This window comes from Pseudoliparis swirei, chromosome 15, assembly GCF_029220125.1.
Source record: "Pseudoliparis swirei isolate HS2019 ecotype Mariana Trench chromosome 15, NWPU_hadal_v1, whole genome shotgun sequence".
NCBI lineage: Eukaryota > Metazoa > Chordata > Actinopteri > Perciformes > Liparidae > Pseudoliparis > Pseudoliparis swirei.
The window spans coordinates 17,255,564-17,266,271 of NC_079402.1; the positions used below are offsets into that span (position 1 = coordinate 17,255,564).

General features: G+C 43.0%; 1 protein-coding gene across 4 annotated transcripts in view; it reads left to right on the forward strand.

The window, feature by feature from the left end:
- The window catches only part of LOC130204989 (lipoxygenase homology domain-containing protein 1-like), a 35,419-nt gene that overhangs the window by 21,576 nt on the left and 3,135 nt on the right, over positions 1-10,708 (forward strand). For 3 of the 4 annotated variants that reach the window (XM_056432070.1, XM_056432067.1, XM_056432069.1), the window contains 5 exons: positions 5,870-6,047; positions 8,289-8,474; positions 8,771-8,941; positions 9,077-9,206; positions 10,526-10,681. In XM_056432070.1, coding sequence (XP_056288045.1) covers positions 5,870-6,047; positions 8,289-8,474; positions 8,771-8,941; positions 9,077-9,206; positions 10,526-10,681 — 821 coding nt within the window. The remainder of the gene's footprint in view (positions 1-5,869; positions 6,048-8,288; positions 8,475-8,770; positions 8,942-9,076; positions 9,207-10,525; positions 10,682-10,708) is intronic. The other variant, XM_056432068.1, reaches the window with a different exon arrangement.

Genomic DNA, 10,708 nt, shown 5'->3' on the forward strand with positions numbered 1-10,708 from the left:
AGAGATAGGATATTTGAGTTTTCTTAAGCTGTAAGCCATAATCAGCAATATTAAAAGAATAAAAGGCTTGCAATATTTCAGTTGATTTGTAATGAATCCAGAATGCATGACATTTTTGTTTTTTTAATTGCATTACAGAAAATAAAGAACTTCATCACAATATTCTAATTTTCTGAGACAGTCCTGTATGTATATATATATATATATATATATATCCAATTATATATAATATATATATATATACATATATATTATTATATATAATATGTATCTATTATTATATATTATATATTATATATATTATTATATATATATACATATATATATTATAATATGCATATATATATTATTATATATATTTATATATATATATATGTATGGGTCCAATTAACCTGTGAGTGTGGAGATGGAAACGACCTTACCAGACCTCTGTAGCCCGCTCCTCATCTCTGCTTGTAGCTATAAGCTCTAGGCAACATTAGCCACCACCAGTAGGCCCCAATACCACACTGACGCGGTTCAGTTGCGTGGAACTGAAGAACAATTCATGAAATAAGACTGACGACAATTTTAAGTCGGTTGAAGTGTTCCAGAATGAGCTGATGGTGCACAAAGCACAGGTTCCCTATGTCCTTGTTAAGGGCTAATTGTATACAAAGAAGAAACTGCTGATCTCATCAATGAAACATAACACCAGGAGCATAACAAGCTGAACTGCTCTTCCAAAATCAATACAGTACAAAACACTCACAGGTTGGTGTTTTTACGCCGGCAGTGTATGCTGTAGGTCACAGGATCATTCAATCTATTATATCACACAGACACATCTAGCCCTGCAGAAGAGTCGTGAGTGATGCACCCTTTCACAAAGACATGCACACACACAGCAGGCCCAGAGTTCCTGGCCTGGAGTGAGCATATTGAACAATTTATTTGCCGTACTCTTTGTTCTGGCAAAAAACACAGAACAAATAAGCTCTGTGTGTTACTGTAGAGAGATTTGTAAATTTGTAAAAAAAATAAAAAAAGCATATATTTTTTTATTTTAATTTTAATTTTAATTTCTTTTAATTTTTAATTTTTTTAATAACATTTATTTTGTTAAATGTTTGTATTATAAGACAAAAGACAATACATAGACATAACACCTAGAGGACGACAAAACAGTGGACAAAACATCATAAAGTCAGAGTATTGAAGAAAAAAAGTGTGCATGTTCATGTGTGTAGATTGAACTTAGAAAAAATTGATAGTTCTTTATTTTTTTCTTATTTCTAAAATGCAATACATGTATTCTGGATTCATTACAAATCAACTGAAATATTGCAAGCCTTTTATTCTTTTAATATTGCTGATTATGGCTTACAGCTTAAGAAAACTCTAAAATCCTATCTCATAAAATTTTAATATTTCCTCAGACCAAGTTAAAATCAAGATTTATAACAGCTGAGTGTTTGTCAAGGCTCAGGAAACCCTTGCAGGTGTTTCGAGTTAATTAGACAATTCAAGTGATTTGTTTAATACCCTACTAGTATACTTTTTCATGATATTCTAATATTTAGAGATAGGATATTTGAGTTTTCTTAAGCTGTAAGCCATAATCAGCAATATTAAAAGAATAAAAGGCTTGCAATATTTCAGTTGATTTGTAATGAATCCAGAATGCATGACATTTTTGTTTTTTTAATTGCATTACAGAAAATAAAGAACTTCATCACAATATTCTAATTTTCTGAGACAGTCCTGTATGTATATATATATATATATATATATCCAATTATATATAATATATATATATATACATATATATTATTATATATAATATGTATCTATTATTATATATTATATATTATATATATTATTATATATATATACATATATATATTATAATATGCATATATATATTATTATATATATTTATATATATATATGTATGGGTCCAATTAACCTGTGAGTGTGGAGATGGAAACGACCTTACCAGACCTCTGTAGCCCGCTCCTCATCTCTGCTTGTAGCTATAAGCTCTAGGCAACATTAGCCACCACCAGTAGGCCCCAATACCACACTGACGCGGTTCAGTTGCGTGGAACTGAAGAACAATTCATGAAATAAGACTGACGACAATTTTAAGTCGGTTGAAGTGTTCCAGAATGAGCTGATGGTGCACAAAGCACAGGTTCCCTATGTCCTTGTTAAGGGCTAATTGTATACAAAGAAGAAACTGCTGATCTCATCAATGAAACATAACACCAGGAGCATAACAAGCTGAACTGCTCTTCCAAAATCAATACAGTACAAAACACTCACAGGTTGGTGTTTTTACGCCGGCAGTGTATGCTGTAGGTCACAGGATCATTCAATCTATTATATCACACAGACACATCTAGCCCTGCAGAAGAGTCGTGAGTGATGCACCCTCTCACAAAGACATGCACACACACAGCAGGCCCAGAGTTCCTGGCCTGGAGTGAGCATATTGAACAATTTATTTGCCGTACTCTTTGTTCTGGCAAAAAACACAGAACAAATAAGCTCTGTGTGTTACTGTAGAGAGATTTGTAAATTTGTTTACAAAAATAAAAAAGCATATATTTTTTAATTTTAATTTTAATTTTAATTTCTTTTAATTTTTAATTTTTTTAATAACATTTATTTTGTTAAATGTTTGTATTATAAGACAAAAGACAATACATAGACATAACACCTAGAGGACGACAAAACAGTGGACAAAACATCATAAAGTCAGAGTATTGAAGAAAAAAAGTGTGCATGTTCATGTGTGTACTGTATGTGTGCTTTAAAACATTTTTTTTTTAAAGAAACAAAATACATCGATGAAGGCAGATGTATACGTATGAGCGTATGCATGTACGTGGAATAGAATTGTTTTTCAGGCACGGGAAAACAAAAAATAAAAGAATTAAGATTAATTCACGAATCAATAAGTAAGTAAGTAAGTAAAAGTTTATTTATATAGCGCCCTTCGCAGTACGAATACACAGAGTGCTTTACAATAAAAACAATAAAAACAGTAAAAACAGTACAACATCATCAATATCATCATGTTAAACAAAGCAGCAAGGTGCTGAAGCCAGTGCTACATCACAAATTGCGGGTGCATTACCTCCAGTACACAAGACTTTTGAGCAGTCACAAACGCAGTAGAAGAAACCAACAAACAATAAATTAAACATAGAGAGCAGAAAACCGATAACACACAGAAACCTAACCCAGAAATGCCTGTTTGTAGAGATGTGTTTTAGCTGATTTCTGAAGCTTTTTCGGACTGAGCTGCTCTCAACACCTGCGGAAGTGTGTTCCACAGGCGTGGGCGACTGCAGCAAAGGACCGATCGCCTTTGTTTTTAATCGTGTGCGCGGCACTGCCAGGAGCCCTGGTCAGCTGACCGTAAGGACCGGCTGGGGTGTGCTGTATGATGAGGTCATGTATATAACTGGGGCGAGGCCGTGTATGGACTTAAAGGTAAAGAGAAGCACTTTGTACTGGATCCTATACTGGATTGGTAACCAGTGTAGGCAGCCAGTATAGGGGTAATGTGACACGATTTCTTTGACCTGGTGAGTAATCTGGCAGCTGCATTTTGAACCAGTTGGAGGCGGTTTATGGATGCCTGGTTTAGACAGGTGAACAGTGAGTTGCAATAATCCAGTCTGGAGGATACAAAGGCATGTATAGCCATTTCCATCTCAGAGTGGGCGATGATGGAACGCAATTTCGCGATGTTTCGCAGGTGGAAAAAGCAATTGCGACTCAGAGTCTTGACGTGTTTATCCAGCAGCATTGCCTGGTCAAAATGAATACCGAGGTTTTGATGGTTGGGTGGACATTGTTTTGAGAGGGCCCAGATGTTCTAGTACCCTGGCTCTGGTGCCATCGGAGGCGATGACCAACACCTCGGTCTTGGTTGCATTTAATTGCAGGAGGTTGTTAGCCATCCAACCCCCGATGGCGGCTAAACACTCCATCAGGATGCTGAGGGACTGCATATGCTCCGGTTTAAAAGAGCAAAGCAGCTGGATGTCGTCAGCATAAAGGTGGTATGTGATGCCAGAGAATGTTCTGATCAGCTGACCCAATGGGATCAGGTATAGGGCAAAGAGTAACGGGGCCAGCACCGAGCCTTGTGGTACCCCGCAGTGCAGAGGGGCGAAGTCGGATTTATATGGACCAGCTGACACTGAGAAATGTCTCTCACTGAGGTAAGAGGCAAACCATTTTAGTGCTAGATGAGATGAGTGGTGTCATGTTTGTAAAAACACAGTGAATGTAGAGAGATTTTTTAATGTTGGTGTGTAAATCGCCAATTTGAATGCATAATCCAGCAATACAATCTGTATCACCACACATAGTTTTTTCTCCTTCTCTCTCGCTGACCTTGTGAGGACAACATGGCCGCTCACCTCCACATTCAGCCTGATGTCTCGGGCCGAATGCTCTGATGAAACAGAACACATCTCCTGCGCAGATGTCTGCTCTGGTCAAGTCACCGCGGCGGAGCGGTCGGGAACAATACCGAGCCCTGTCCGCTCGTGCCCGGGACTCGCCGCCTGCGAACATCTCCTTGACGTGACCCTGCACAGAGCCCTGTGTGTTCAGCATCACAAGCAGATGTGCTGCCTTTATGGATTGCCGGGTCCGTGTATTGAAAGGGACACAAGAGTGCGCCGGGCCGACTGCCAGCATAGTAATCCGCCCAGATAAAATATGCAGAGGGGAGAGGTAGTACGAGCGTGTCTGCCAGAGCTCTGAGTCTTGTAATGAAATGTTTCCCGGGACGAGTGATCAGGCAGGGTGTGTGTTCATATTCGTAGCAGCGTGGGGTCCACGGTGTGATAACGTAAGGCACAACGCTCATTCATAGGAATTTGTTTTCTTAATATTCAACGACTATTTTAAAGGACATGACATGATAAATCTCTTGATGTTGCCATGACGTTTGGTGCGGACGTTCATGTGGATATGATTGATAACTTAACATCCCCTACAGCGCCATCATCAGGGCAACATTTTTAACTGGTCCACGATTTTTAGTTTTAAGTTTAAGACATTTCCATCAGCCTCAGGTGCACTTTTGTGCTAATTACCTTCGCATTGAAAATGCCGGAAGGTTATGTTTTGATCGCCGTGTATTTATTTATTTATTTGTATGCGTGTTATTCGCAAAACTCAAAAAGTATTGAACCGAATCGCATGAAATTTGGTGGGATGATTGTTTATTATCCGGGGACCAGTTGATGAGATTTTGGGATCGATCGGGTCAAAGGTCAAAGGTCATGAACAGGTCAAAATCTTTCGCAGAACTCAAAAAGTATTGAACCGAATCGCATGAAATTTGGTGGGATGATTGTTTATTATCCAGGGACCAGTTGATTCGATTTTGGGATCGATCGGGTCAAAGGTCAAGGTCAAAGGTCATGAACAGGTCAAAATGTTCTTGAATCGCATGAAATTTGGTGGGATGATTGGTTATTATCCGGGGACCATTTGAATAGATTTTGGGATCAATCGGGTCAAAGGTCAAGGTCAAGGTCATGGAAAGGTCAAACTCTTTTTTTACCATAGCACGATACATTTTTGTCCAATTGGCATGCAACTAATTCCAAAATGTTCATAATTCAATGCCCAATCTTGTGATATGCGAAGGTATGCGCTCTACCGAGTGCCCATTCTAGTTAGTAAATGTTGTCATGACATCACGCTAAACCAGGATGGTGAACGTGGTCATCCTTACACCTGAAAGTCTGATTGTTAGCATCGCTATCGTGGCTGGTGTCATTTTAATAAATCCACGTGAGGATTCTGAATATGTGCGATTCTAATATGTGAAGAGCCGACTGTGTGCCTCCAGGTGATCATGCGTAACCTGACCACAGAGGAGGTGTCCTCCTTCACCTACGAGGAGTGGCTCTCCAGGACCCGAGGGCCGAAGAGGACCATGCTCTGCGAGATGGCCGCGGTGGTGGACGAGGAGCTGATGGTGGAGCTCACCACGTATACCGTCCAGGTCAAGACCAGCGACAGCGCAGGTACGTCCTCGGCGCCGTGCCGGTGGCTGTCAGCGAGGTGTTGTTGAATTTAGCAGATAGTCTCATCCAAAGCCGAGAAAGTGCAGCGACCTGAGAAGGACATTTGTGATGGGTATTTCTATGCTTAGATTATTAGAAATACTTTAAATCAGTTGTTTTAAAGCCTTAAAATGATAATTCAATCGATAATTCAGCGGCGAAAAGTCTATATTGTTAATTATCTAGTGACCCCTTAGAGCAAGGGTGTCAAACTCATCTTCACCGAGGGCCACATCAGCATCACGGCTGCCTCTTAAAGGGCCGGTGTAACTGTATGAACTACTCAAACTTATTGTCAAATAACCCTCTTTGCATTTGATTATAGCTTATTGGAGTGTAGAAATATTGTACATAAGAAGATGTCTCTAATGTTACAACATAAATCCATTTAATTTTAAACCTTCAAAATAAAAGCACAGGATATTTTTCTTCAATTTCTTGAAGAAAAGGTGATTTTGTGTCTTTTCAAGCCGTCAGGGGCCACATAAAATGATGTGGCCGGCCGGATTCGGCCCACGGACCTTGTGTTTGGCGCCTGTGCCTTAGAGGGTCCTGAACCCCTTGTTGGAAACCACTGATCTAAAGGGTCTCTTATCTAAAGGGTCCCTCATCTCTTATCTCAAATAATGTGTGCATTTACATAAGACAATCTGTTAACATTGGGTCAGACCTGTGAGGAAGAGGAACTGCAGTTTAAATGGGTTTAACACCGTCAGCATCCACCCAGCCTCTCATCTGTGGGTCAGATCCATCCTCTTTCATCCGTAGCCTCCTCCAGCTCTTCGTGAGGGATGCTGAAGGACTCAAGTGTCCGATGAGCGATTTCATCCGTCAAATGGAGCCCTGGGTTCACCTCGCCGTCACCGCTAAAGATTATTTCCTGAACTCTTTTGACCCGAGGGTAACCTGCAGGTCCATAAATGTCTGTGTTCAAAGGGGACGGCGGCGTGATATTCTCACATGAGTGAACTTCTCACCCCAAATTAGCTCCCAGCCTTGTGGAGGCTATTTTACATCTGATGATACATTGCTCCTCATCTTCTTTTGGCCTGTCCTTGTGCAGAGGTCTGTTTTTTTGTCGTTTTTTTTATCAGGAGGAGCAAAGCTGGAATCATTAATGTGTGACTCCAACATAGCAAGAAAAGAAATCCTCCTAAAGAAAAGCGTCCACGCGGTTTTGCTCCCTCTTTTTTCTCCATGCAGTATTTTCTATTGCTCAGACGTGCTGCTGATCAACACGATAGCGTGGCGAGAAGTCTGAGCCGACTTCAAAGGGCCGCTCTGCTCTCCGCCTCCGGCTGTTACTGGAAGCTGAGATGTAGCCCTGCACCACCACGGAGGCTCTTGGGGAAATAACGAGCCGGGCCGATAGACACACGGACACACACAGCATCGCATAGGCGATGCCGTGGTCTCCTCGGGGTCGTGGTTAGGTGACCTGTGCAGTGTGAAGAGGCATTGCATGTTAAGTGGCGGGTATATCATAATAAAATCATCACCAGCTACATAAAATGCAATTATTAAGGTCTAAATGTCTCATTTAGCTATTATTGCTCACTAGAATATGCAGCGTTAATTCATATAAATCAGATTTGAATATTTCGTGCACAGATAGGTGTCACACAGGGACACGAGAAATGCTGCAGAATGAGTGAGGCGCGTTCTCACCGTCGCCTATTACACATTCACTTAGTGTCTAACTCACTGTGATGAAATAATAGAGCGCAGAGGGATTATAGAGTCTGAGTCAAAGAACGCGGTTTCCTCTGCAGCTCATTTGCATAATGTGGCTGCCGGTTGGCACGTCAGTTCCAACGGGGCTTTGCAATGTCAGTATTTATTGACACTACAAGAAATCCCATGTATGTATTAGTTGAGATGCATTGCAGTTTAAAAGAGCTACAACAAAGGGCAATCACTTATTGACATGTATGAAGATCAAGTGTATTTCTATGAGGTTATAATTGGAATCATTGAAAAGATGCATTTAGAAATGGCATCACAATATGATTTTAATGAAACTATACTGTGCTCGAAGCCTACAGTGAATTCACAGTTCCTCCTCATTTATTCGTTATTTGTATTATTATTGAAATATTATTTGTTTGATCCGACATGTTTTTTTCTCTTCAGAGAGGCAGAAATTCCGATGTTTTTTTAAAAAACATTTTTTTATGGGGGACTTTCCTCTGTCTCCTTCAGGGGCCGGCACCGATGCCAACGTGTGGATCATAGTCTTCGGAGAGAACGGAGACACGGGGACGCAGGCGCTGAAAGAGTGCAGCAAGTCCAACAAGTTTGAGCGCAAGCAGCTGGACACGTTCCGCTTCTCGGAGATCCTCAGCATGGGAGAGCTCTCCAAAATACGAGTCTGGCACGACAACTCAGGTCAGGCACACATGCTGATGTGGATCTGCACTTTGCAACTGGCTTTGGGGAAAAGTTTCTCCCGAGTTACAACTAAATAAGTTCTGATCGCCCAATCACTCAAACTAAAGATAAATCAGCCCACAGACTCATTAGTCTGACGTCACCGGAGATGTCTCGAGTCACCTCTCTGATTTTAATGAAACCCGAACAGTGGACGTCTGATTTGATGATTGCTGCGTCGCTCTCGTTTCATTCATCTCGGGCAACATTCATACCGACTGCCTTTGTGTGTTTCCTGATCCCATTACTCCCAGGTCCCGCTCCAGGATGGCACTTGGAATACATCGACGTGAAGGATGAGATCCTGGACAAGACCTTTCGTTTTCCCTGTGACCGCTGGCTCGCCAAGAATGACGACGATGGACAGATAATGAGGGAACTGGCGTGCGCCAACAACGACTTCTTGGACCTCAACGAGAAGACCAGTGAGTCCGGCACACGCAAACCCTTCAGTCTGGGGTGAAGTAGTTTGGGGACCACTGATGTATATTCTGTGTGGAAATGGAGGACATGTTTGTTTCTAAACAACCATTTCACCAAACCGTCCCTGTTTTCTCTAGAGTACGACATTTGTATCACGACTGGAGACACGGAAACCAAAGAAAATGCCTGGATTGTCCTTGAGGGGAGGAAGGGCCGATCAAAAGAATTTGTAATGGAGAACTCCTCGAAGAAGAAAAGGTTCTTGCGGTAGGTACTTGGTGCAAGATTAACTTAATGAGCTGCAACTTGTGTACATGAGAGAGCTTAAAGAAATGTGCTTTCCATCCATCCATCCATTCTCATCTGCTTAGTCCGGGGACCCAGACTTCCCTCTCACCCGCAACATTTTCCAGCTCATTCTGGGGGATCCCGAGGCGTTCCCAGGCCAGTTGGGAGATGTAATCCCTCCAGCGTGTCCTGGGTCTTCCCCGGGGTCTCCTCCCAGTTGGAGGCGCCTGGAAAACCTCTAAAGGGAGGCGTTCAGGAGGCGTCCGAATCAGATGCCCGAACCACCTCAGCTGGCTCCTTTCGACGCGAAGGAGCAGCGGCTCGACTCCAAGTTCCCTCCTGATGTCCGAGCTCCCGACCCTCTCTCTAAGGCTGAGCCCGGCCACCCTACGGAGGAAACTCATTTCGTCCGCTTGTATCAGCGACCTTGTTCTTTCGGTCACGACCCAGAGTCCGTGGCCATCGGTGAGGGTTGGAACGTAGACCGACCAGTAAAGAGGAGCTTTGCCTTTCGGCTCAGCTCCTCTTTACCAGCGACTGTTTCACTGCTGCAGCCGCACCGATCCGCTCCATCTTACCTTCACTCGTGAACAAGACCCCGAGATACCTGAACTCCTTCGCTTGGGGTAGGCACTCTGTCCCCACCTGGAGGGAGCTGTGTCTTTGCCCGTGTGAGCGTTGAAGTCTCCCAGGAGTCGGCAGGCGGCGCCCTTTCCAGAACCCCTCCTACCGACTCCAAGAAGGCCGGATACTCTGAACTGCGGTTCGGTGCATAAGCGCAAACAACAATCAGAGGCTTACTCCCCGCAACTCGTCGGCGCTGAGGCGACCTCGTTCTCCGGGGGAAACTCCAACACAGCAGCGCTCAGTCGGGGACTCGTGAGTTTCCCTTGTGCAGGGAGGTAGCTAAAGTCCATCAGGGTTTTTTTAAACTCTTAGTCTGGACTCTCACTCGAGACCTGTTTGCCTTGGAAGACCCGACATGGGGCTAATGCCCCGGACAACATAGCTCCCAGGATCACTGAGCCCCTCAAACTCCTCCACCACGTTAAGGTGTCGATTCGCGGAGGAGAATGGAAGGCGAATGAAATGTGCTTTCTCTGCTTCTAATTCTGCCTTTGCATTTATTACGATAATCCCCACTAGCACCGAGCACTTGAGCTCAGACCAACGCTGCAATGACCGGGATGACGACACACCATCCAGAACAAATTGGCGGTGACATGAATTTAAAGGATGTCGGCCAATTTAAGCGAACGCCCACTCACTCGGACGTACCTGTGTTCCTCTCTTCGTAGGGGAAATGCTGACAGGTTTGACTTTTCGTCCAAGAACCTGGGCGATATCGCCGGTATCTGCCTGGGCCACACACCCAAGGACGGAAAGAAAGTAAAGGGGGAGGTTTTCTGGAAAGTGGAGGAGGTCGTTGTCACTGAAAGGGAACTGGGAAACAAGTACGACATCAGTTCCTGCTCAGTGAG